This window comes from Cyprinus carpio, chromosome B4 (assembly GCF_018340385.1).
Source record: "Cyprinus carpio isolate SPL01 chromosome B4, ASM1834038v1, whole genome shotgun sequence".
In the NCBI taxonomy this organism is placed as follows: Eukaryota; Metazoa; Chordata; class Actinopteri; order Cypriniformes; family Cyprinidae; genus Cyprinus; species Cyprinus carpio.
The window spans coordinates 35425243-35451991 of record NC_056600.1 but is presented as its reverse complement, the minus strand read 5'-3'; the positions used below and the strand labels follow the sequence as shown (position 1 = coordinate 35451991).

Sequence of the window (26749 nt, the reverse complement as noted above, 5' to 3'; positions counted from 1 at the left end):
ATCTCTTTACACAAAGGTTGCATGAACTATTCAGACACTTGTGAACTTTGGACTAGGGTTGGGTGATATGGCAAAAAATATTATCACAATCATTTTTTCTATATCATACAATGACGATATGGTATTTATTGTGATTGTCATTTACTGTTACTAGGGAAAGGAAATACTGTATTGACCTGAATATAAGACAATGTTTTTTTCTTGGAAATGCATCTGAAAAAAACACGGTCATCTTATATTTAGGGTCTATACTTTGACATGTCAGTAATACAACCACAACAAATAGGTGGCGCCAAATATGCGTAAAACGAGTGTGCCATGAAATACTTAATGTAACGTGTGTTGTGAAGATCGTGAGTGAAAACAAAAGAAAAAGAAAAGCTTACAGCGGCATGAGATGTTAGCGTGATGGGAACAAACTTCCTCTGTAAGTGATTTTAAAACGTAAGACAGTGCCCATATTTGAAGACTACAATAAGATTTCACTTCTACTGTAAAATATTTTTTTGGTAGGCTACTATGAGATTGATAGACTTAATATTATAGGCCTATAATTCAGATGGGCTACCTGTTATTTTTATGGTATATCTAAAAGTGTACATTTTTAAATGTGATTGTTGGTACATTTTGCTAGTATTTACCTTACTTTCAAAACAAAAATTAAAAAAAAATATTTTTTCTTAAATTATTTTCATATTGCATATTTTTCCTAAGGTAAATACAAGATTTGTTTTTCAAAAAGGCTTTTTCCAAAAGGTACATCTGGAAAAAGGGGGGTCGTCTTATATTAGGGTGAATATGGTACTTTCCACATATTTGTGTAAGAGGCAAAATTATCTCCTCATGAAACCAAACGTCAGGAACAGGTGCCATGCAACAAAACAGTAAACCTTCTAATCTGTAGAGAAGATATACTTAACTGCCCCATCACCCATCCTTATGCCCCTCTTTCCCTCTCTGACATATGGCCCAGGTCACTGAAATTTGACTTGGAAGAACTCAAGTTACTATCCTCATTTTGTGGTGATTATATCTTAAGTATGGTGATAATATCCCCTTTTCCCCGGACTCTTTTTTGACCTAAAAAGATGCATCTGGCTGGGATTGCCATGTGAACTGCATGATTTCTATCTATGTGTGCCTAGGCTACCATGCTGACCAGCTTAACACATGTAATGTGAAATGTTCACAAGCATTAACAAGGATATGCATTGCAATCCAATAAATAAGTCCCCAGCACCCACCTGCACATGATGCAAACTGCTAACATGACACTTATTGTAACCTTGTTTATGGTTGCTCATTTGTGAATTCCATTAGGCAGACCACGCAATATACAAAGAGATTTGGATTAAAAAAGCATTCACTTATTCTAGACATTTATTTTATTACGTTTCTGAAGTGCGCTGCTATTGCCAGTGTTGCCAACTTCTTTCATTGGAAAGTTGCTAAAGACAGCTTGAAAAGTCACTAAATGTCAAATTCTGAATAAAACTGTTTTCATTTATATATTATACTGTTTCTGTTGTCAGACAATGGGATGAATATGACAGTGACTACAATGCAACCCAGCTCTCCCTTTCAAGATGTTAATCTGCACAAAAATCCTGATTTATAATTAAGTCATCATCTGCTAAAATTAAATAGGCATAATATAAGAGATGAAAAAGGCAATACCTCCCACATTATAAAAAAAAACCATAGTAATTTATAGTAAATACTGTAAAAAAATGTTTTTGAACCATACTATAGTAAAGTGTATTATATTGTATATATTTTAGTATTTACAACACTTAATGAATACTACAGCATACTGCATAGTGAACTGATAGACTGTAATAAATACTGTATTATACTTTAATTTTTACTACAGCAAACTGTATGTATTGTAGTATAATATACCCTATAGTTGTAGAAATCTTAGTACAGTATTGGGTAAAGTAATTTTATATTACTATTAGTGGTGGGCCGTTATCGGTGTTAACGTGCTGCATTAACGTGAGACTCTTATCGGGCGATAAAAAAAATATCGCTGTTAATCTATTCTCAAAGTTGGGTTGGGAGCTGGGTCTATACTACGCAAGCTATGATGACATGATAGTTTAGCGCGGATGTATACCTAGACGAATTGCACTGTATGGGGCGAGAACGAGTCTTTGAACCTGTGTGTATGCCTACTGTGAAATTACCAAGCTTCCCAAAAAAACTCACGCCTGTTTCACACATACTCCGTCTGCAGTGCGTATGCAGTCCGTGTGCGTTACGTGTGTGGTGCAGAAGCAGCACGGACTCATTGTGCTTTCACACAGGACGCGTTTGCAGTCCGCTACTGATCCACGGCTGTTTAGTCCACAAACACAACATTTGTTCATTATTCTATATTTCAAACCATGTATAAAAAAATACAAATAAAAAAAGTGACTCTTATCACAGAACAGTAACAGTCTTTCATAATCATAGACATTAGTTTAAACTTAATAAATTTAAACAACATATTATTCATGCATTTGACTTCTAGGTTTGTATAATAAGCTGATCAAGCAAGCGGCAAAACATTTAAACACAACAATTAGACTAATTTTTCTTGTTGGGATATCGCAAATATTTAAAATTAAAGCACCGCTGACAGAAACAGTCGACTCTCGTGCCTTTTGCATTGAAATCTTTATTACAAGCAATCGCACGGTTCTTAATGAACTTTGTTTTTCTGCTTCCATAAAAGTGCCTAGGCCTATATCATGTTGCCTCGTTTATCTAAAGGTGCTCTTTTTCTTGTTTTAAACCTAGCCAAAAACCATGTGTTGCGTGTATAACACAGAAGCCTTTAATTATTATTTATTTATTGTGAAATTACTGCATTTCCGTGTCAATCCATGTTAATTTTTACCGCGAACAATGCGCTGTCATTTTAATTCAGCGCATGCAGCGCAGCAAAAATAGACTCGGTACTGCCTTCGGCAGGATTCAAATGAGCCATTTTAATCTAGATTAATTCCAAGATTACAGTGAGATTAATCTAGATTAAAAAAATTAATCTATGCCCACCACTAATTAATTTTGTATTACTATAGTTGTTATTATAGAGTTAGTATAGAAAATTAAAGTACTTGACTATAGTATGGTTCAAAAACACTATTTTATTTACTATAAATTAATATAGTATTTATTTCATGTGGGCTGTGCTGTGATTTAGGCTATAGTTGCATGTAAAATGACTATTTATCCATTAGACAAAGAACATTTCACATTTACATATGACTTGGGTTTGTGCATTGGAAGGATAAGATTTCGGATTTTTATTTTATGTTCAATCCATTGCAGTCTGGACACGGAGGGGTGACTGCTGCGCGAGGACTGGGCCGCCAGTGAGTACTTGGGGACGGGGCCCACGGCAGCAACCCGCTGCTCGTTGAGAAGAGTAAGAATGATACATGCTTTCATGTCAGAGTTGCCAAAAGTCTCCAATAACACCAGAAAGTTTTGTCGCTAGACACTTTTTTTGGAAATGTGTTGATAGAAGGGTCTGAAAGCTCGCTAAAAATAGTGACAAAGTCGCTAAGTTGGCAACACTGACTACTGCTACATCAAACATGGCCAAATATTTGAATGTTGAGCAGCAAGCTCATTGGCTACCGATACAGGAGAGAACCAATCAGCTGTGAAATGTGATGATGTCATTATGCCATATTGAGTTAGATCTATCGGACTGCGCCACCTAGAGTTTCATCCCAGAACTTAGTATTTGTACACACTATAGAACTTTATTGGTCTGGACTGTTAACTGATTAAAGAGTTTCCTTTTCAGTTTCTGTAATTGGCAAAAAAAAATACATAAATAAATCAACTTTATCAGCTGACTGGACTTTTGATATAACAGCAACAACCTAAACATTTCCTAAAAGTTTACAACACCACCTGTTAAAATGAATACATTTGAACCTCATTTAAATGAACACAATCCACATTGTTGAAACCGATTCAACATCCTTCTGCAGTCAGCTGAAGTTCCTTTTTATATAAATATTTCCACAAAAACAGTTCCTTTATGCATTAATACTGGCCACACAAACACAGATGAGGAACACAACACAGTCCACTACAGGAGAGAAACTAGGGTTAGTTTGCTGACACTGAAGCTGTCCGATAGTGTAAATGAAAATATGCAAAGAAGATGTGGGTGTTGTAAGAGGTGAAGTCGAAAGGGATCACAGATGTAACGCGACGAGAGTCCAGTCATCTGAACTCACAGGTACAGGGATTAATCAGCAATATATTTCAGTATATAATTCAATGTATGATACAGTTTTTCTTTTTTTTTTACCACTTTACAATTATGTTTCATAGATAAACGACTTTAACCATTTCAACTGAACCAAAAAATACATGTATGGAATTGTGAATGATAGTATGAATAAAGGTATGATAATGGACTCAGAAGACAGAATAGAAAGGACTGTTGATATCTACATCAGTGCAGAGGCTGTAAGAGACATGAAACATAAGAAAGACACAGAGGACTTCAACACAACAAAAACCCAAACACCTCAACACACAGGTAACTATGATTAAAGGAATAGTTCATCCAAAAATTAAGATTTTCTGATTATTTACTCACCTCCGTCCACCAGATAGCATGCAGACGTCTGCAAGATGTCTTTTAAATCTTGATCTGGAAAGCATCTGCTGTGTACAAACATATGACAGATGTCTTTATGATTTAAAATGTATGTACAACTGACATCTTAAAGACATCTAATAAACGTCTATTTGACATCTGATAGGAAACATCTTAAAATATAGATGTCAAATAGATGAAGTATGTGTGCTATCAGGGCAGTATGTTCTGACATGTAGTTTTTGGATGCTCTACTTGTAAATATAATGAAAATAACTGATTGTTTCACTAGAGAAGACCCTTATTTGTCAACTGTCATGTGGATTCATTTAATGCTGCCTATATATAGATTTTGGACCATTAGAAATGGTGTGCATTGAACCCTGTTCACTTGCATTAGATGGAGAAAAATCCTGGAATGTTTTCCTCCAAAAGCTTAATTTCTCTTCAGCTGAAGAAATAAAGCCCTATACAGTGCATCTTGGATGACTTAAATAATCAGAAAACCATTTTTAGTGAACTATTCCTCTGCATTTACTCTTAAAACACAAGGACACAAACTACACTAATAAACATCTGACAAGAGTAAAATTAGTCTACAGTTGGCATGTTTTCAGTTGATGTGAGCCGTATGATATGAGGAAGTGAAGAGACTAACATCATATCTATCATCTTCAGGAAGTGATGGTGTGAATATCAGGAGCTCCAAAGCAGCTGTGGTGTGTTTGGTGCTGCTGTGTGTTTTTCTGCTGACCGCAGTCATAGTGCTGTGTGTTACCTTCACTCAGGAGAGACAACAGATAATAACTAAGATCACCAACCTCGCAGAGGAAAGAGACCAGCTACTAACCAACAACAAGAACCTCACACAAGAGAGAGAACAACTACGAACCAACAACATGAACCTCACAAAAGAGAGAAACCAGCTACTAACCAACAACATGAACCTCACAAAAGAGAGAAACCAGCTACTAAACAACAACCTGAACCTCACACAAGAGAGAGAACAACTACTAACCAACAACATGAACCTCACACAAGAGAGAGAACAACTACGAACCAACAACATGAACCTCACACAAGAGAGAAACCAGCTACTAACCAACATCCTGAACGTCACAAAAGAGAGAGACCAGTTGAAATCAGAAAAAAATGAACTTCAGAAGCTTTTTGCGGGTAAGTTTCTTCAGTCTTACTGGTAACTTGCTTTAAAGCAGACTCAAATTTTAAAGTGGAATGAATTGGATCTGTTGTGTTGGGGTCATGTGGCTGATGCTCATATTGGACTTGCTTTAGCATCATCTTTATAATGATTAATAATAATAATCATCATCATCAGTTGAGGGATGTCAACTGAGTCTAAATACTAATAGATAATTTAATACATTATTGTAGTGGATGAGTAAATAGTTATATAGACATTGCAACAAGTGGCTTTATAAGTCCATATTCATATCATTGAGCATGAGCATTTCATTACAGCTACAACTATAAACACAATCTCAAAACTACACACCAACTTATGCAAATCTTAAACTCCCAGGTCAAAAACAAATATTTTAGTCAAAAACAGTATCTTTTGTCAGAATCAAACTTTTGCTTTGACATAAAAACCTGACAAATACACAGACTACTTCACGGTCTAGAGAATAGTAGTGATGTTATGTACTGCTCCATTGAGACTTGACAGGTTGGAGGTCCAAATGCAGCTTTATTGGGACAAACCAGAGACGTGATCCGAAATACAGGCAACAGGTCAAAACACAGGCAAGCAATCCAAACAACAGACAAGGCGGGAAACTCAGACAAAGGGTAAATAAATAAATACAAAAAAAAAACAGGCAAGAGATCAAAAAACCAAGAGACAGTAATCCAGGGAGAATGCTCAGAAATGCAGTATAACAACTAACAAGTCTTCGCAAAGAATGACAAACTAAACCAGGCTTATATAAGGTGAGCAGACAGTGTAATGGCGCTTTCCCACTGCATGGTACGGTGCGGTACGGCTCGGTACGGTTCACTTTTGGGGGGTTTTCCACTGGGTACAGTATCTGTTACCTGGTACTTTTTTTGGTACCACCTCGGTTGAGGCTCCAAGTGAAACTTATATTTTACCAAAACATGACGTGTAAACTCTGCTGATCACGGATTGGCCAGAGAGAATCGTCACTACCGGCGTCACTGAACTCTGAACACTGGCACAACCAGTGAAGGATCGAACGCTACTGTTTTGAACAAGCACGCTTTTTTTAATAACCAAAAAGTTAAAAGCAACAGAGTTCACTGCAAACTTTAATTCAAAAGACATAGACCTGTACATAGCAAAACTTAGTACATTAACAGCATAACAGATTCCTATAATGCCCCCGTGGTGCTTTTAACGTATAGCCTATCAATAAAGGAACCTGCTATGTCGTCACTGAAAGAGTAAGTCAAATGTGTTGTTAGCTAATGTAATCAACCCTAGCTGTCCTTGAAGGTAGCCAGCATAGCTATATCACCGTGAGTACAGTAGACATCATAAATGTCATGAAATCTTACACGTTTAATCCCAAATTTTGTGTTGATTCGCATGTTTTTTTGCAGTGAACCATTTTAGTTGTCTATCGGGATCCTTAGGAATACGATAAAATGATTTCCCCTTTGCTTTATGGGACAATCGTGTATGTATGTATGTAAGCAAGTATGTATGTATGTGTGTGTGTGTGTGTTTGTGTGTGTGTATATATACATATATATATATATATATATATATATATATATATATATATATATATATATATATATATATTGTCATGATCTGGTCACTTCACATCCGTTTATTCACCGCACAGACTTTCACATGACACAGTACACCCTGGACTTCATTTCCCATAAACCCCTGCCTAGGAACGCATCATTGAACCTCACCTGTTTCCCATCAGTGACACTATAAAGGTTGCACTCATCCACACTCACATTGTGAAGTCTTTAGTTCTGTCTGGCATTTCTGAGCGGTTTCCCTAGTGTTTGTTCCTTCCGTGTTTGATCTTGGATTGTGTTACCGCCTGTGATTCTCTGCCGCTTGCCCCGACCTCTGCCTGGTACTGATACTGATTCTGGATATTCCCTGACATACCTGACACTGTGTTATCTGAATTCTGCCTGTCTGACCATTCTCTCTAATAAAGTACTGCATATGGATCCGAACGCCTCTGACTCCATGTTACATATATATATATATATATATATATATATATATATATACATGTGGAAATGCATATTTTTGAATCAAAGATAACTTATAGATTTAATATGGGCTGCTTTTGGTGCTTAACACTTTTTATTGGTAATTTTGTGTGTTTTACGAATAAGATAGACTACAAGGTTAAGAAGCTTACTTAAATATAAAATGTTTTTTTCTTTATTTTTCAATAAAAGATGGCTTTACTTATTGATCACGTGTCGGGTAGATTGCATGTTTTCTTGCACGGCGATATGTTGGACTTGCGAAAAATAATCACGTAGTTTGTATTTGCCAAAACTGATTTACTGAAGTCAAAACACAGACAGAATTTGCATTACCGCGAGCACCGCTTATTGTGAAGCGGGAGCGACCAGCCGGCAGAGGATTCTGCAACCTTCCTCAAACAGTTATGTTCAGGATTTTCTGATTTACCTAACGACTACTGTGTGAGGGGGCAAGAAACGGGCCAAGCGAGGTCACGTACGGGACACATAAAATAAGCCCAATATACGGGATGTCCCGGCTAATACGGGACGGTCGGCAACCCTAGCTTTACCCTGCCTATTCTGGCATATCCTGGCGCACATCAGCTGTCCATCATGTTGAAACAGTAAGGTTTGTAAGGTCTAAATAGTCTGGTTTTAAATTATTGTTGTACAACTGTCGATACCAATGCTTCAGCCGCTCTCCTGGTTGCCAGCCAAAATGGTGGAGTTTAGAGTGTGTGACGTCAACCTCCGGAGGTCTATGGGGACTGATGAGTCCATGCAAAGGATTATGGGAAATGGAGTCCGGAGGTAAATGGTAAGAGTCTGGAGTGGAGTGCCCTCTAGTGAAGCTCATGGGCTCTCCAGCTAGAGAGATTGTGACAAGTGAGATCAGTTCAAACTGAATATGAACACACAATATAGTATACTGTCAGTTATTGTACATTAATTAACACTACTAGTACAACTAACATAAATTACCTTTTTAATTTTGTTTGGACTCAAATTTAGTTCATGCCCTAGTAAAAAAAAAAAAAAAAAAAAGTAATATATTTAAAATACATTTATTTCATATCAAGTATAGTTCAAACCTATTAACATATTCACTGACATCGGTTGAGACTTACTGATATAAAAATTATAATTAAAGTTTATTTGGAGTACTACTTGTGCACAATGCACATTTCTTAATATTAAATATATTGTCTTTTCATGCCACTATTGATGAGGATTGTATGATCTTTGAATAATATTGGCCTTTAAATACAAGATACTATGGTATACCTAAAGTAAACTTGAAATAGTTCCACTTTAGCACAATCAAATATACTTCAGTATATCTTTAGTTGGACTTCAGCACCACTTCTGCATAATTAAAGTACATTAAGTACAAAATTTAGCAGACTTTAAGTATATCAGTTCAGTATACTAAGGGTATAATTGCAGGATCATTTTATAAAGTGCATAAATATGTAAATGTATTTGTATTATACTTAGCATGAAACAACTGTACTTCAAATACACTTTAGTATACTTATTTTTCACAAGGGATGGCTTATCTGTGTTCATAGGTGGATGGAAGTGCCATCAATCCAGTCTTTACTTCCTTTCCTCTGAGACGAAGAGCTGGTCTGGGAGCAGAAAATACTGTACAGACAAAAAAGCAGATCTGATCAGCATAAACAACCAAGAAGAACAAGTCAGTGTGTGTGTGTGTGTGTGTGTGTGTGTGTGTAATTGTGGTGTTTAGTTTTTGAATTAAAGATAATGTGCTGAAATGGGTTTATACTCATTTAATAAATTGTTTTATTGTTTCACTTCTCAGGATTTTGTGAAGAACATTTCTGGTGGTAAACTTGTCTGGATTGGTCTGACTGACACTGATGTGGAGGGCACATGGAAATGGGTTGATCGCAGCAATATGACCTTTAGGTGAGAAATCACTGAATTAAACTATTATTTAATAAAGGATTCTCACTGTCAGTATCATATCACACAGAAAGCAGCTCTGAACAGCTAAAGCTGATCTGTTGATGCAGGTTCTGGGAGACTGGACAACAGAATAATATAGAGGAAGACTGTGCTCTAACTCGTTCAACAGGATGGGCTGATTTTCCATGTGGTAATAAGTATAATTGGATCTGTGAGAAGAGTATTTTTAAATGACTCATTATGATACATATTTATGTAAATAGTGCATTTTGAACATCTAAATATTTCTATAAAATATCATGTCTTGTGTTTAGTAATTTTACCTGTTTTTATTTGAATAACCCTTTAATTAGGGTATTCTGTAAAAGAAAAAAAAGGTAAAAAATAAAATAAAAACCATTTCAATATTACAGCTTTCATATTAAACTCTTTAAATGAACTTTGTTTTGATTGTTCAGTCAAACTTTGTCACATCCTATGATCTAAACTAATATATGCATGTAAAAACAACAGCGATGTTTCTACGGACTGTAATAATATCAGTAATACACTGATATAATATAAATGTCCATACAAACAGCATTGTTCCAATACTCTTAACCAAAATGATCATGATTTTAGTTTAATTTGAACTGTGACCCTCTTTAAATATTTCTTGCAGCTTTTTTGTATCAGCTACAGTATGACAATAAACCTACTTGACGATGATTTACTTGTTTTCAATAACTAACTGGCATATTTCCTGAACCATGTGAAGAGGAATATAAATGGAAAGTTGCATAAGCAAGTCTCATAAACAGCTCCTAATGTTTCACTCTGAATATGAACAATAGTCTGATTGTGGAAATCACTATATGGTCTAAAAAGTATGTATTCTTTATAAACCCATGCTGATTAAGCACATTCTTGGATCTGTATGATATGGAACATCAACTAAATATAAATAGAGTCAGTGATTATCACTATATGAAACCATTTCATACCTCCAGACATACCTGCATAGTTGCTTTGCAGTTGATCTCCTTACCTTAGCCTGATTCACAACGGTAAGCTTGTAATAATGGTTTCTAATTCAAGTGGTACTGGTAGGTTTTCACAGGAATACAAGTATGCCGCTGTCCATCTTTGCATCAAGTCACGTCTGTAGATATAAAGAAGGATTCCCAGCTAGGCTATATTGCGTGTGAGGGTGCTGCAGGTGCCGGATCATTAATAGCCTTTTCTCACAGCAGCTGGAACAATTAAACATCATTTTGATAGCAGATTGTAATCCAAACAGATCAAAATGACAATTATTTGCAGACCTGGCAACCTTTTGCTATTTTTAAATGCTATTTAAAAGAAAATAATAATAATAATAATCTAGTACACTTTAATTAAAACTCCAGTACACTTCTGTATAGTGTAGAAAAACATAGCTAATCATATGTCTACTTCAAATTTCTTTTGAGAGAAGTATTATTTTTATGGATTGGCCATTATTTTGTGCTATGAACACATGTAATATCTGTTTCATGCATACTGAGGGTGCCTTCACGCAGAAAAACCACTTAGGATCTAAATCACTGCCTTGTATTATGCAGGAGATCGTCTTACAACAGAGAATTCAAATCTTATGAAAGAGCTTCGCACTGTCAGTTCATCTCCGTAAACATGACCATAACAATATTTAATAAGTAACAACATGAACAGTGCACATGAGAGAGCAGTTTCTGCTCGAACGCAGTGACGAGTTTAACAACACTCGCTGCGCAGATCATAATTCATATCCAGACCGGAGCAAGTGTGTTTCAAGTTTATTTGAACATGCTCCATGTTCAAATGCTCCAAACATGAACCAGCACCGTGTAAGCACACATATGATGTCTTCTTGTCACGGTTGGTAAACCGTGGTCTCAGGTTTTCACTATGTGGGTGGAGTTTTGTGTGTCGCTCGTCTGCACTGATTGTTTCATGTGGGCGTCGCCGTTGATTGTTCATTTGCACCAGCTGTTACTCATCACCTGATCCCTATTTATTGCCCTGTCTTCTGTCTTGTGTTTGTCAGAGCGTTTTATGCAGTTTCCCGTCTGGTTGCCTGGTTCTTGTCCTTGTTCCTCTGTGCTGTTGTGTTCGCTGTTGTCTTCCCCGGAACCCCGTCCACTCTTCACCACCGGATGCACCGACTACCACCACGGACTGCTCATCTCAGGCCTGTGTCACGCTCTCCTGCTGCATCTACTCACCACCACTTCCTGGATCATCGTCTGCCATCGCTGTTATCACCTATTGTTTCCCTTGGACTCAGTTACATTCCTGTTATCAATAAACATTACATTTAACTCTTGCATTTGCTTCCTCACCCATTTGTTACCGTTACAGAACGCTCTGACACACTATGGAAGCAGCAAGTTCCACTTCACTCTCCGAATTCATTCATCACAGTGTCAACCGCATGGATCAGCAGCAGGAGAGCATCGTCAACACCGGACGCGCTGTCCAAGCGCTGGTGACACAGGTGTCCGAGCTCACCCAGCAGATCCAACAGCTGACCATTCCCGCTGCGCCACCCGCACCGTCGGTTCCCCGGGCTAGCACCGAACCCAGCTATCGACCCGAACCACGCCTACCAGTTCCCGAGAACTACTCCGGTGAGCCTAATTACTGCAGAACATTCATAACCAAGTGTTCCATGCATTTCTCTCTGCAGCCTCGCACCTTTGAGACCGAGGAGTCCAAGGTGGCGTTTGTGCTGACTCTGCTCTCTGGGAGGGCTGCCCTGTGGGGAACGGCGGTGTGGGAGAACCGAGATCCATGCTGCGCCTCGTTCCACTCCCTCTCCGAGGAGATGAAGAGGGTATTCGACCGTGCCGCGGCCGGCAAGGAGGCGGCCCGCGAGCTGACGGATCTCAAGCAAGGGAATCTCTCCGTGGCGGATTACTCCATCAGGTTTTCGCACCTTGGCGGCTGCGTGCAAGTGGAACGAGGAGGCGCAGTGGGATATGTTCCTGCATGGGTTGGCCGACCGTGTTCACAAGGAGATCTACCTCCTCGAGTTGCCCACCAGCCTCAATGGACTCATCGACCTGGCGCTCCGCGTGGATGCCCGCATCGAGCGTCTGGGGGCACACGCCTGTCCCACACGTCTCCCAAGCACCCTAGAGAGTGGCAGCTCGAGTAGAGAGAACACGGTCGGTCCCGTCTTCGATCATGAGCCCATGCAGGTGGGTAGAGCTCGACTGACCCGGGAGGGAGAGAGAGAGGCGGAGGTCCCGAGGACTGTGCCTGTATTGTGGCGGCTCTGGACACTTTCTACTCTCTTGCCCAGTAAAAGAGCCAGCCCGGTAGTAAATTTGAGGCTACTATCGGGTGGGATCTCCGCCGGGAAGTCCTCAACAACATCTACTCTCCTTCCGGTGAAACTGAGATGGGCCAACAACACGCACACCTGTCACGCCCTTCTGGACTCGGGGGCAGAGGGTAACTTCATGGACACTAACCTCGCACAACACCTGAAACTCCCCATCACTCCCCTTTCCCATAAGATCACCGTCAACGCACTCAATGGCCAAGTACTACCCTGCATCACCCATACGACTGGTCCCATTACCCTTCTTACCTCCGGCAACCACACTGAGAACATCTCCCCTTCCTACTCATGGACTCCCCTGTGGCTCCACTCGTACTTGGTCACCCCCGGCTTGTCAAACACAACCCACGAGTGGATTGGGGTTCCAACACCATCACTTCGTGGAGTAAATGTTGTCATGAGTCTTGTCTTGTTTCTGCTTGCTCTGCTGTGTCTGTGTCTGTGTTTCAGGAGGAGGCTACGGTTTTGTCAAACGTGCCCGCGGAGTACCTGGACCTGAAGGAAGTGTTCAGTAAGTCCCGCGCTGCTTCTCTTCCTCCGCATCGTCCCTATGACTGTGCCATAGACTTAGTACCAGGGAAGTCTCCGCCTAAGGGCAAGCTTTACTCTCTTTCAGTTCCTGAGAGGGAGGCCATGGAGAAATATATTTCTGATTCTCTAGCATCGAGGTTCATCCGTCCTTCTTCTTCTCCAGCGGGGGCGGGATTCTTTTTTGTGGGGAAGAAGGATGGTTCTCTGCGACCTTGTATTGATTACCGAGAGCTGAACAACATCACGGTAAAGAATACTTATCCTTTGCCGTTGATGTCTTCGGCTTTCGAGAGGTTACAGGGAGCATCCGTCTTCACAAAACTGGATTTACGTAACGCTTATCATTTGGTCCGCATCAGGAGGGGGGATGAGTGGAAAACCGCCTTTAACACCCCTAGAGGGCACTTTGAATACTTGGTTATGCCGTTCGGGCTCTCCAATTCGCCCGGGGTTTTCCAAGCACTCGTGAATGACGTGTTGAGAGATATGGTAGATCAGTTTATATATGTTTACCTGGATGACATACTGATTTTTTCTTCATCTCTCCAGGAACACGTGCAACACGTCAGACGAGTGCTCCAGAGATTGCTAGAGAATGGTCTTTTTGTCAAGGCGGAGAAATGCGTATTCCATGCACAGTCTGTTCCTTTCCTAGGGTACATCGTCTCGTCTGAGGGAATACGTATGGATCCTGACAAGGTTAGGGCTGTGATAGATTGGCCAAGTCCAGATTCCCGTAAGGCCCTACAGCGGTTTCTGGTGTTCGCCAATTTTTATCGACGTTTTATTCGTAATTTCAGCCAACTAGTCTCACCTCTGACCGCCTTGACCTCCCCCCAGTACTCCGTTCAGGTGGTCTAATACAGCCGAAACTGTATTTTTTACCAACCTCAAGAGCCGCTTCGTTTCGGCTCCCATCCTAGTAGCCCCTGATCCCACACGGCAGTTCGTGGTGGAGGTCGACGCATCAGAGGTGGGAGTAGGTGCAGTTCTTTCCCAACGTGCTGCCTCAGACGACAAGATGCATCCATGCGCTTTTTTGTCTTTTTTTTTTTCGCATCGGTTATCTCCTGCAGAATGCAATTATGACATTGGTAACAGAGAATTGTTGGCCGTCAAATTAGCATTAGAGGAGTGGCGTCACTGGTTGGAGGGGTCGGGGGTACCTTTCATCGTTTGGGACCGATCATAAGAACCTAGAATACATTAGAACTGCCAAAAGACTCAATTCCAGGCAGGCTCGGTGGGCACTTTTTTTTTCGTCGGTCGTTTTGATTTTTCTCTATCGTACCGCCCGGGTTCCAAAAAACGTTAAACCCGATTCTTTGTCACGTCTTTTTGATCCTTCCGAACGCCCGGTGACTCCCGAGTGTATTTTACCTGAGAATATAGTCGTCTCAGCACTCATATGGGAGGTCGAAATCGAAGGTCAGGACGGCCTTAGAAGGGGTAACGCCTCCGCCCGGATGCCCACCGAATCGCTTATTTGTGCCGGAGGAGTTACGGTCCAACATTATTCAGTGGGGTCACTGCTCTAATGTAGCTTGTCATCCAGGGATAAGCCGAACCAAGGGTTTAGTTATGCAACGATTCTGGTGGCCACGTATGGCTCGCGACGTTCACGATGATTGTTTTGGCTTGCTCAGTTTGCGCCAGTGGTAAGTCGTCTAACCGACCTCCGGATGGGCTTCTTCAGCCGCTGTCTGTCCCTTCGAGACCCTGGTCCCATATCGCTCTAGAATTTGTTACCGCCCTCCCGCCCTCTAATGGCATGACGGTTGTTTTTAACCGTAGTGGACCGGTTCTCGAAGGCGGCACATTTCATTCCCTTGCCCAAATTACCTTCAGCCAAGGAGACAGCGGTCACTGTTATTGATCACGTCTTTCGGTTACATGGCCTCCCGGTAGACGTGGTTTCTGACAGGGGATCCCAATTTGTATCCAAATTTTGGAAGGAGTTTTGTAAATTGTTAGGAGCGACGGTTAGTCTGTCTTTGGGTTACCACCCCCAGAGCAACGGTCAGTCTGAGCGAGCCAACCAAGATTTAGAGCGAACGTTGCGATGTTTGGTCTCCAAGAATCCTTCTTCCTGGAGCCAACAACTCTCTATGGTGGAGTACGCTCATAACTCGTTACCAGTGTCATCCACGTGCCTCTCTCCGTTTGAATGTAGTTTAGGTTACCAGCCACCTATTTTTCCCAGTCTGGAATCTGAAGTCGCGGTCCCCTCCGCTCACGCTTTTGTCCAGAGGTGCCACCGCACGTGGACCAGAGCCCGTGAGACTCTGCTCCAAGTGAGGAGGCGTACCAAGGCCAAAGCCGATCGCCACCGGTCGAAGCCTCCCGTATACGTCGTGGGTCAAAAAGTGTGGCTTTCTATTACTAACATTCCTCTCCGTTCCGTTTCTAATAAGTTAGCTCCCAAATTTATTGGCCCGTTTCCTGTCACCAAGATAATTAGTCCGGTGACAGTCCGCCTCAAACTACCTCCGGCGTACAGGAGGATTCATCCCGCCTTCCATGTGTCCAAAATTAAACCTGTGTTTTATTCATGAATTAACCCGCCCACCCCGGTTCCCCCCCCGCCGCGTCTCGTAGATGGGGAACCCACTTATTCGGTTAATCGTATTCTGGACTCGAGACGGAGGGGACGAGGATTCCAGTATTTGGTGGACTGGGAAGGTTACGGTCCGGAGGAGAGGAGTTGGGTACCTGCTAGGGACATACTGGATCACTCCCTGATTGATGATTACAATCGACAGGTAGGGTCGGTTGGGAACGCCAGGGGGCGTTCCTAGAGGGGAGGGTACTGTCACGGTTGGTAAACCGTGGTCTCAGGTTTTCACTATGTGGGTGGAGTTTTGTGTGTCGCTCGTCTGCACTGATTGTTTCATGTGGGGCGTCGCCGTTGATTGTTCATTTGCACCAGCTGTTACTCATCACCTGATCCCTATTTATTGCCCTGTCTTTCGTCTTGTGTTTGTCAGAGCGTTTTATGCAGTTTTCCCGTCTGGTTGCCTGGTTCTTGTCCTTGTTCCTCTGTGCTGTTTTGTTCGCTGTTGTCTTCCCCGGAACCCCGTCCACTCTTCACCACCGGATGCACCTACTACCACCACGGACTGCTCATCTCAGGCCTGTGTCACGCTCTCCTGCTGCATCTACTCACCACCACTTCCTGGATCATCATCTGCCATCGCTGTTATCACCTATTGTTTCCCTTGGACTCAGTTACATTCCTGTTATCAATAAACATTACATTTAACTCTTGCATTTGCTTCCTCACCCATTTGTTACCGTTACACTTCTTCAATAAATATTCAATAAAAGATGTGCGAATAAGGCCGCTGTTACAGCGGTATGTCTGATCATGAACATGATGACATGACGGATTATTGTGATACACAGCAAACAAAGATATAGATGGAAAATTAAAAGAAGAGTTAAAAAAACTATGCCTTTATTCTTTATGTTTTAAACTGATGTGCATCATTTGCTCTGAGACTGCGCTAGTAAACGTGAAAATATTAATAGAACTTATGTTCTTCTTCACTTTTCTTTAAGACCAGTATCTCTGCTTATTTATTTTTTAAATAATAACTTATCAAAACATATTTTAGTTATTGTTAGTAGTTTCTAATGATACGATTTCTTGAGCTCATTATCATCATTATTATATTTTTTAAATATATCAAGGTGGCCCTATCTCCGTTGTTGATATTTTTTCTTTCTTTCTCTGCTCACATTTTAATATTAATTTTTCTGTTTAATGAATGTGTTGTAGGGCTGTGTTTTATTGGTTGTTTTCTCCCCTCTTCCCACCCTCTACATTCCCACTTTTCCACAGTTTTACATGTCCATTTCTGAAGTATTGTTCAGATCTAAGGTGTGAATGACATTTTAAATTTAGCATACATTTATGTGCACTGTATGTATTATTGGCTTGTAAATGTCATTATGTTTAAACAAATACACTAGGTTTTTTTTTTTTTTTTTTTAAATTTTCTTTTGTGATAGCAAGTAGACATCCAAAGCCTCTCATGAAGACACAAAATATATTGTGTTTGAAAACTGTCTCCTTGAACTTTTTGAGACCTGCCCAGTATGTTCAAGACCCTGTGAAATTCAGCCTCATAGAAATGGGACTTTTTGTTGCCATTGACCAATTTTGCCCACATTGTGAGTACTTTAGACGGTGGGAGAGCAAACTCAGTGTTTGCAGCACCCCTGTTGGCAACATTCAGCTATCTGCTGCACTGTCTATGGAGGGTCTGAGAGCTCTTGGATTTAATCAAAAATATCAAAGGTCTTACGGGTTTGGAACGACATAAGAGTGAGTAGTTAATGACAGAATTTTCATTTTCGGGTGAACTATCACTTTAAATTGTTTAGGTGTAATTTACTCTTTCACTTTCTTTTTTTATAATTTATATGTTATGATCTTTTTCACAAAGTGAATAACAAGGCAAATACAGCTAATACTTTAAGACAATCACAACAAGTTTTCCTAGAATGCACTATTGATAAGACACTCAATTATGAACATAAAAACAGGAGAAAACAGAAAAAAAAATTATACAATAAAATAAAATTGTTTAGCATTACATCAAACCATTCCTCCACTTTAGGCACCAAATCACTTCGCCATCTTCTGGTAATTGATTTCCTACTAGCTAACAACATAATTCGAAGCAGTTTATAATCATCCCTTCTTTTTAAATTAAGAGTCTCAACTATCCCAAGATACATAATTTCAAAACAGGTTGGTATTTTTATTTCTAACACCTCCTCAATTACCTCTTTTAATTGTTTCCAATATTGAGTTATAAGGGAGCATCCCCAAAAGATATGGAAGTGATTTGCTTTAGTTTCCCCACAAGATCACCAACATTTGGTATCTCCATGTTTTCTCTGTGCAGGGGTCGCAAAGAACCTTTGTGTATTTTTCCATCCATACTCCCTCCAAAATGAGGAATTTGTGGTTTTCCAATGATATTCATTTATTTGCCCCAATCCTCACCTGACACCACTATGTTTGCCTCCCTCTCCCATCTTACTTTTACATATAAAGTGTTGTCTGCATTCAAGTCCTCCAGAATCTTGTATAATTTAGAAATAACTTTCCGTTCTATCAGTGACCTATATGCTTCCATCGTAATTTTTATGACCCCTGGCCATGTTGAACCTAGTTAGATTTTTTTTAATTTCTTCTGTTACAGTTCTGACGTAACTGTAAATATCTATGAAAATCTTGCTTCTGAAGGCCATATACCTCCTTCATTTTCTGAAAACTCATTACAGTTTTATTTTTAATAACCTCCCAATACATTTTTGGCCCATTATTCCATAATTTAAACCTGCCATCCAATTTGTTGGGTATAAAATCTATATCATGTGCGATCCACCTCAAAAACCTACAATGACCCGTTAAATTGTATTTCTTCACAATTTCAGACCAAATTTTAACAGATACCCCCAACCATGGATTTATTTTTTGTTTCAGATGGGCCCTCAGTGTTTCATCACGTAAAATAGCTTGTATCGGGAGCCCTTCTATTAGTCTTCCCTCAATGTCTTTCCATTTTGCAGAATATTCAGAAACACACAATTTAATCAAGACCCTCAACTGCGCGGCCTGAAAGTAACTTTTTAGACAAGGTAATGCTAGTTAAATTCTTTTCCTGACACCTCAATTGGAAGATTTTGGAATAGGTATAGCAGCCGGGATAAAACATTCATCTTAATCACTTCCACTCTTTTCAAGAGGGTCTGGCTGCAGGCTTGCACTTGCACTCTCAGACTTGCATTCTCAGACTTGCACTCTCAGACACTTGCACTTCCACTAGTGACATTACTTGCAGTCTTTATTTTTTATTTTGTTGAATTTTTTATTACTTTTTGTTTGAATTTCCCAACATTTTGTAACAGTAGCCAGGTGGCGAAGACAAGAAAAAAGAAACTAAATTACAATGTCACTTGCAATCGCTACTTGCACTCTCTGCTACCTGCGACACTTGCAATCGACACAAATCCTGCATGTTGCCAATGGAGACAAGAAGCTGTGGTGGTGATTAAATGATTAAAACTAATTCAGTACTATAACGTACAGGGTCCTGCAAGAAAAACACAAGACCGGCAAATCCGTGGCCAGAATATGAATGCTTGCGTCTCTCGCTAAGTGTTTTCCTCCTGTAGAAAAACATAAACACTTAACATGGCTTAATGTATTAAGATGCTATTAAAATATCAAATTAAATATACAGTTCATTCATATAATGAATATGTATATAGTATTTTCCTCACATACCACAAAATGTGGCATAATGGACTAAGATGATAAAAGCCAAACTCAATATGCTTCTCTACATTATTAAAATACATAACTAATATGTACAGGCAAGCAGGTGAGCCCAGAATAAACGCAACACGCAAAGTTTCGCGTTAAGCATTTTTCCATATAGAATAAACTATCTACAACCCGTTTATATCACTGTCTTTGTCCATTAAGCTACATTATGTGTTTTATTTATAATGATTTTCTATAGGAGGAAACGTACAATTTAACGCACTGTGTTCTGTACTCGTCTGCTTGCCTGTACGGAGTTGATCCTTTTAAATTCACTTATTGCATTTCATAATGCATGTTCATATTTGCTGGTCTGTATATACATTGAGTCAACAACAAGACATATAGGCTAGGCCTACTGAATTGTCTTTATCATCTTAGTCTGTTATTAGGCCACATTAAGCGTTTTGCTGTATGGGAGGACAAAGTTTGCGCTTGTTCATAGCCATCTGCTTGCCTTGTAGTACATTAAATAACTATAGATCGAATTTGGTCTTTTAATTGAACTTAATGTATCTTAATACATTTTGCCATATTAAGTGTTTGTTTTTTGTTTTTTATGAGGGAGGAAGACTTTGTGCTTTGTGTTTTTATTTTGTTTTTCTGTGGCCACGGATTTACCAGTCTTGTCTTTTTCTTGCAGGTCCCTGTACTTTATAGTAGTAGGCCTACTAAATTAGTTTTAATCGTTTAATCACCACCACAGTGTCTTGTCTCCATTGGCAACATGCACGGTTTGTGTCGATTGCAAGTGTCACAGGTAGCAGAGAGTGCAAGTGGCGATTGCAAGTGACATTGTAATTTAGTTTATTTTTTCTTGTCTTTACCACCTGGCTACTGTTGTAAAATGTTGAGAGATTCAAACAAAAAGTTATCAATAAATTCAACAAAATAAAAAAATAAAGACTGCAAGTGACATCGCTAGCGGAAGCACAAGTGTCAGAGAGTGCAAGTCTGCAGCCAGACCCTTCTCGAGTTATCATTAGGCGTTCATCAGGAGAAATGGCATTTCAGAAATTTGTATTTTGTCTTTGAATGATTTGTGTCACCATCTGAAGTAAATGCTGAAACTGATTAGGGACCATCCGAGTAAAATTTCGACAGCTATGTAAATCGACTGTAGTTCTCTGCATAAATTCAAGTAGGCGCCCCGTCTTCCCCGTTGCAGCAACTACGGCTTCACCCACAGCCTCTTTCATTTTATTCGCCATCTTTTCATGCAAAGACATTAAGAGTAAAATTTGGATTGTGGATATAGGATCATCCATTTTCTCTCCAGTCAGTGAGAGTTGGTTGGTGTCTGTTGGTGCAGTCTGAACATGACAGTTATTTTTCATAAGAATCTAAATCCAACGGACAACTTGTTTGTCGGTGCGGTGTGAATTGGCCATTAAACCCCAAATACTGAATTTATAACTTCTTTAATTTTAACTTATAACTTCATCATAATTCTTCATTAATAAATATTTTGTTAATGGAAAAAAAAAGAATATTTTTTTTAAAGTAGTTTCAATGTAGCTAGCTACTTTTTGACAGTAACTTGTAGTGTAGCTAGCTACTTTTACAAAAGGGTAGCTTGAATGTAGCTTAACTACTTTAATTTCCGAGTACCCTGTAAAGCTACAGTTTAAGAGTAGCTTCCCCAACACAGTAGTAGATAGTTTGTCAAGACTAGTGTAATTAGTGTAACCTAACTAGTGATGTAACTAATTACTTTTGAAATAAAGTAATCAGAAAAGTTACTTGATTACTTTTAAAAGGAGTAATCAGTAATTTAATAGTAACTTGCCCAACACTGCGTGTCAGTGAGAAAACGTGTCAGATGCAATGGACGCAGCTAAAGACAATAGATATGCGGCATCTGCATTGATGGTAAATTTGCTGGAATTAATTATTTTTTTTGTAATGTACAATAAAACTATATAAGTTGCATATATAAAATATAATATTATTGTATAATTACCATAGAATATATAATGACTCCATAACCTTTATAAATTGAATAAAAACAAAAAAGCAAAAACACATGCACATTCTTGATTCATCATTTTGTAGATGTAGAGGTAAAAATTGTTGAATTTTATGTAGAAAAGATAAATTGCCATCTTGTTCCGACCAAAGTGACTTGAATGCTCCTGATGTATGTCGAAATTACAACTTGTCAACTCATAAGTACAAACGCCCCAGGAGGACTTGAGCGCAGCATAAGGCTACAGGCAGGTGAGGTTTTTTGAGGGTTGGAGCTATACTCTGCAGGACATCGGCACTCCAGGACTAATATTGCCTATCCCTTTTCTAGAAGCATGGCACACTTGGTAATGCACTAGATTTTCTTAGGACAGCTGCTACAAAATCTCTGCATCACTGTTTTTTGAAAAGACCGCAAAGCACATTTTTTCAGGCCAAAAAAAGGCCCAGGAAACTGGGCATATTAAAAATACCAGGAGAAACAAAAAAGCACATGTAAACTTCTGTCTTTCCGCAGGCGCAGCTTGATAGCATCCCTTTATTAACATTGACATCATAGTAACAGCATAATCACAAATCATGTTTCATGTAACCAAAAATACAGGTTTGTACCATTCCTTCTGTATTATTTCCCAACAATAGTCTTCTTGTTTCCTGAATATCACTCCTATACATTAACACATCTAATCATTATTGTGTCTGTATACTTATCAGTATGACTCACAATACACTTTAAAGTATCTTCAGTCAGCCATCTTTTTTCATTTTCTCCATTAACACTTCAATTCCAAATGGGTTTAGAAAAGAACTACGATTTGTGTTTTGCGCCATAAGTGCGAGCTACTTGTTACCGTCTTCGAAGTAGTTTTTGTGTTGGTTCAACAAAATGTTTCCTTTTGTGATCTTTTTTTTTACCTTATGTAAGCGCTTGGCACAGAGAAGAGCTGCTTGAGAAAGGCAGCAGAGATACTGGCGTCAGGTTCTTTTAGACAGCGAGTGGTATGATAAAAATGTTTTCAAGTGCCATTAAGTTGATGTTCACTGACCCCTAGAGGGTCCGTGGTGGTACTGAAGATGTTTACCTCAGCCAAAAGTTTCATTTCATTTCAGAGAGTTTGACTCCTAACCCTAAGGTTGTGGGTTCAAGTCTTGGGCCTGCAATACCACGACTGAGTTGCCCTTGAGCAAGGCACCGAACCCCCAACTGCTCCCTGGGCGCCGCAGCATAAATGATACCCAATGCTCTGGGTGTGTGTTCACGGTGTGTGTGTGTTCACTGCTGTGTGTGTGCACTTTGGATGGGTTAAATGCAGAGCACGAATTCTGAGTATGGGTCACCATACTTGGCTGTATGTCACGTCACTTTCATCTTCTCTTCCAGTCAGGAGCTATGGAGCAAGGGCGGAGATGTAAACGCTGGGGGAAAACTGAAGCTGATGCTTCACTTTATAGAAATCAATGCACTGACAAGTGCTGACGCAAGCCATGGGGGAGTACACTACCCTTAAAAATTGAAAGGATACTAGGATATTACCACAACATTCCTCTTAGGACATTGCAAACTTTATTTGTATTTTTTGTTTTATGAATATGACTTAACCTGATGCAGGACGCACCAAGTCATTCAGGCAGTCTCTCTCTCTTGCGCACGCACTTTTGGGCATGTTTTGTGCCATTGATTGTCCTCGTCGTCAATAAATAAAACATTTCTTCATGCTAGGGTGTCGCTGGTGAATCCAGTGGAGAGAAATCCCCTCACAACTAACTGCAAACTGGCATTCAGATGGCCTCCATTTCATTAGCAACACCCCAACTTCCAACGATCCAATCAATTCCTGTTTGTCAATTTTGGTCAATTTAAATGTTTATAAATTCTACAAACACCAGATATATTGTTTCATGTGCAGGAATTGGAAAGGTCTCCAGAAGTAGACGGGTCAAATTCCATGGGTACTCTGACTGAAAAGGTAACAGTTTTGTCCAAGTGTTTTGCATTGTTGTTTTAAGAGCTTGTAAAACACCATTTAAATATTATTCTATTTCTTTTGTAGGAATCAGAAAAGTCTCCAGGAAGTAGACAAGACAAATAGTTTGGACATTTCAACTGAACAGGTGAGGGGGTAGTGTTTTTTTCATATTGTTTGTTTAAGAAGTTTAGTTCCCATGTCTTGCACAAACTGAACTTGCATTAATGTTTTATGAGATTGGAAAACACCAGTTAAATTTTATAATATATCTTCAGTAGGAACTGGAAAGGTCCCCAGAAATAGAGAATTTAGAAATCCAGTGCGTTTGACATCTGGACAGAGAAGGTAAAAGAGTTTTTTTTGTTCATGCTCATGGTTTGCATACCAAGTATTCTGAAGCCTTGTGATAGCTTTGTGTAAGGACAGGCTAAATTTTTATGTAATTTAGACAAGTAAATAATGACAGAATTTTCATTTTTGGGTAAACTATTCCTTTAACCAACGTTTTGGAGTATAATGCCATGGTATGCAGTATGTTTATTTTATTTCACATGCATTTTAGTTTGGCTTCAGCCCAGCCTGCTGAGTGTCCGGTGTGCAAGAACATGTTCAATAGTGATATCATTGAGATGCATGCATGAATCTGACTGTGGATTACAGTAAAAAATATTTTAAGTGTGACTTAATAAATCTGCTGTACTTTTAGTAGGACTATGAAATAGTTTGACTTTGTTTTATGAAATGAGCTAACATTAGTAATATTTCTGTAATTTTACTAAATTGACTTTTTCATTTATTTTTTATTTTTACAGACCTACAGAACATGAGGATGAAAACACTAAATCATCAAGTGGATGGTGTGGGAGCAACAGTGAAGTGTGCTGTTAATACAGATGTCCTCAGCAGACACTCAATCCTTGTGACAGACACTACTTCATTTATAGATTCTGCAAGGAAGAGTTACCCAAACACTGAAATCAAACATGGAATATGTCCACCAAATGATGAATGAGATGTTAAAGACTAGAGGTTGGATGAGAAATGGGCCATTGTCACAACTGTTTTTATTAAAAAAAATTAAAAATATCTTCATTCGTGTTCAGAAGTTAAACAGTGGAAAACAGTTAAGAAAAGGCTGAGGGGTATGGTGAATATGAACAGAATACAAAGATGTTACAAATGCAGAACTTAAGTTGAAAGGCTTAGTTTTACATACTTCTATTTTGACCAATCAATATTGATTCTTCCAGATCACCTCCTGAGCCTAATCACTCAAAAAATAGTACAGAGAGTGAGACGAAGGCAATGAGGAGCTCAATAGCCGCCCTATGTGAACCGTCTGCCCTGGGGCCAGCGAGTGGAGGAGATGAGCCTTGATGTGTGTGGCACTACAGAGGAACTCCTCTCCCTCGAAGATAAAAGACGACACATTTAGGAAGAGAGTGGTGTGTTCAGGGCCGGTTCTAGACACTTTGAGGCCCTAATTGGAGGCCCCCTGGCCTCCTTCCATCCACATTTCAAAATAAATAAAAAAGCACTTGAAACAAATATAATTTCTAACCCTTTTTTACTTATACAAATCCTGTTATCAATACTTTTATATATTTACTTAAATGTGCATATTAATTACATTTTAAGGTAAAAAAGGGTGGGGGGGGGGGGGGGAGAGAAAGTTCATCTGGACCAGCTCTTCTTCTTCTTATTACTTGGTCATAGCCGCGGCCACCTACAGAGGCACTTTTCTGCATTCCTTTGAAGCAAAGTCATCAATCTGCTGGGCAAGTTCTCTGTTAATGGTGATTAAAGCAAGCCCACAAAGTCGTTCTCTCGGCAGCTGCTAGTTACTGGCAAGGTAACTGCAATTCTGAGCGCAATCCAGAGATTTGAATATGTATCTCCTGCAGTTTCTGGTGAAGAAATCTCAGAAGCTAAATGGCTGTGTTTTTGGATGGTAATGGTGGAAGGTTGAGGATCTCTTCTGCCATTTCATTTACTGTGATAACTGCATGTCCTTCCTTGCTGAGTGCTTTCTCAATGTCTTCACAGTGTTTCTTCACTGTTCTTCTTGACACACGTAACAACATCATTAAAATTCAAAAGGATACCAAAAGTGTCCTTGACATTTTCCATGGTGTGAAATCTCTCCTCAAGGAAATGAAGTGCTACACCCACAACTTGTTAAAAATGTCACTTCCAGGTTTCATAGTGCATCGGTCAGAGGCTCATCAGCAGCCTCGTAAGAGAACTGCTTCCTGGTATTATGTAGTCTCTTCTGTTCGAGAACTGCCTCAGTGTTCATTTCCTCACAGAGATCTTTTGCAGTTGCTTGTGCTGCAGTAAATCCAAAGGCCCTATACTATGAGAGTGCTGTTCTGGTGGTGGTAATCATGTTTAAAGCTACATCCAGTTGCATAGAGGATGCCTGGAACAGCTTATTGACCTGGCTGACAAGTGTCAGAATGTCACGCCACACAACAGAACAATTTAAAAAGCAATAAGACCCCAATCGCACTGCCTCTGTTCTGAAACTTTGTGAAACTGTATCAGGCTATGAGGCTGGATCAATAGGCTAAGCTTCCCTAATGTCACTTTTTGGTTGATGTTCCAGGTGTGGCAGTGTCTAGTCCAGACTCAGTGACTTCTAGTCTCTCACCACTGTTGCCTTCGACCTCATGGCTACTCTCTGGCCCTTCACTCTCTTTTCTGAGTTCCTCACAAACACTCTCAGGCTCTTTGCCCTGTAGTTGGTCTTCCTCATAATCACTCTCTGGTTCTTCACTTTCTTTGCCCTGTTGATTTTCTACCTCTACCTCAAAAATCCTTATAAAATG

At 39.6% G+C, this 26749-nt stretch overlaps 1 protein-coding gene and 1 long non-coding RNA gene across 4 annotated transcripts; both read left to right on the top strand.

Moving 5' to 3' along the window:
* Positions 1-4110: 4110 nt before the first annotated feature.
* Positions 4111-10468, top strand: LOC109049842 (C-type lectin domain family 4 member K-like). Of its 2 annotated transcripts, XM_019067501.2 has the most exons (6): positions 4111-4249; positions 4345-4555; positions 5294-5791; positions 9400-9527; positions 9654-9760; positions 9868-10468. In XM_019067501.2, the coding sequence occupies exons 2-6, from the start codon at positions 4384-4386 to the stop codon at positions 9992-9994; spliced, it is 1032 nt and encodes a 343-aa protein (XP_018923046.2). In that variant the 5' UTR covers positions 4111-4249; positions 4345-4383; the 3' UTR covers positions 9995-10468. The 2 variants fall into 2 exon arrangements, with proteins under 2 accessions (XP_018923046.2, XP_018923047.2); XM_019067502.2 differs by having other exon boundaries at positions 4220-4555.
* A 12755-nt stretch (positions 10469-23223) lies between these two features.
* Positions 23224-25559, top strand: LOC122137284. 2 transcript variants are annotated; one of them, XR_006154740.1, is made up of 4 exons: positions 23856-23918; positions 24003-24063; positions 24194-24263; positions 24731-25559. It is a non-coding gene; the product is annotated as an uncharacterized LOC122137284 (long non-coding RNA). The 2 variants fall into 2 exon arrangements; XR_006154741.1 differs by lacking the exon at positions 24194-24263 and having other exon boundaries at positions 23224-23918.
* Positions 25560-26749: the final 1190 nt, after the last annotated feature.

Bases quoted from the DNA above. Each gene is read 5' to 3' on its own strand.
- LOC109049842 (XM_019067501.2), top strand. From the start codon at position 4,384: ATGTATGGAATTGTGAATGATAGTATGAATAAAGGTATGATAATGGAC. The intron at 5,792-9,399 runs GTAAGTTTCTTC...CTGTGTTCATAG, and splicing joins ACTTCAGAAGCTTTTTGCGG to GTGGATGGAAGTGCCATCAA. The intron at 9,528-9,653 runs GTCAGTGTGTGT...TTCACTTCTCAG, and splicing joins TAAACAACCAAGAAGAACAA to GATTTTGTGAAGAACATTTC.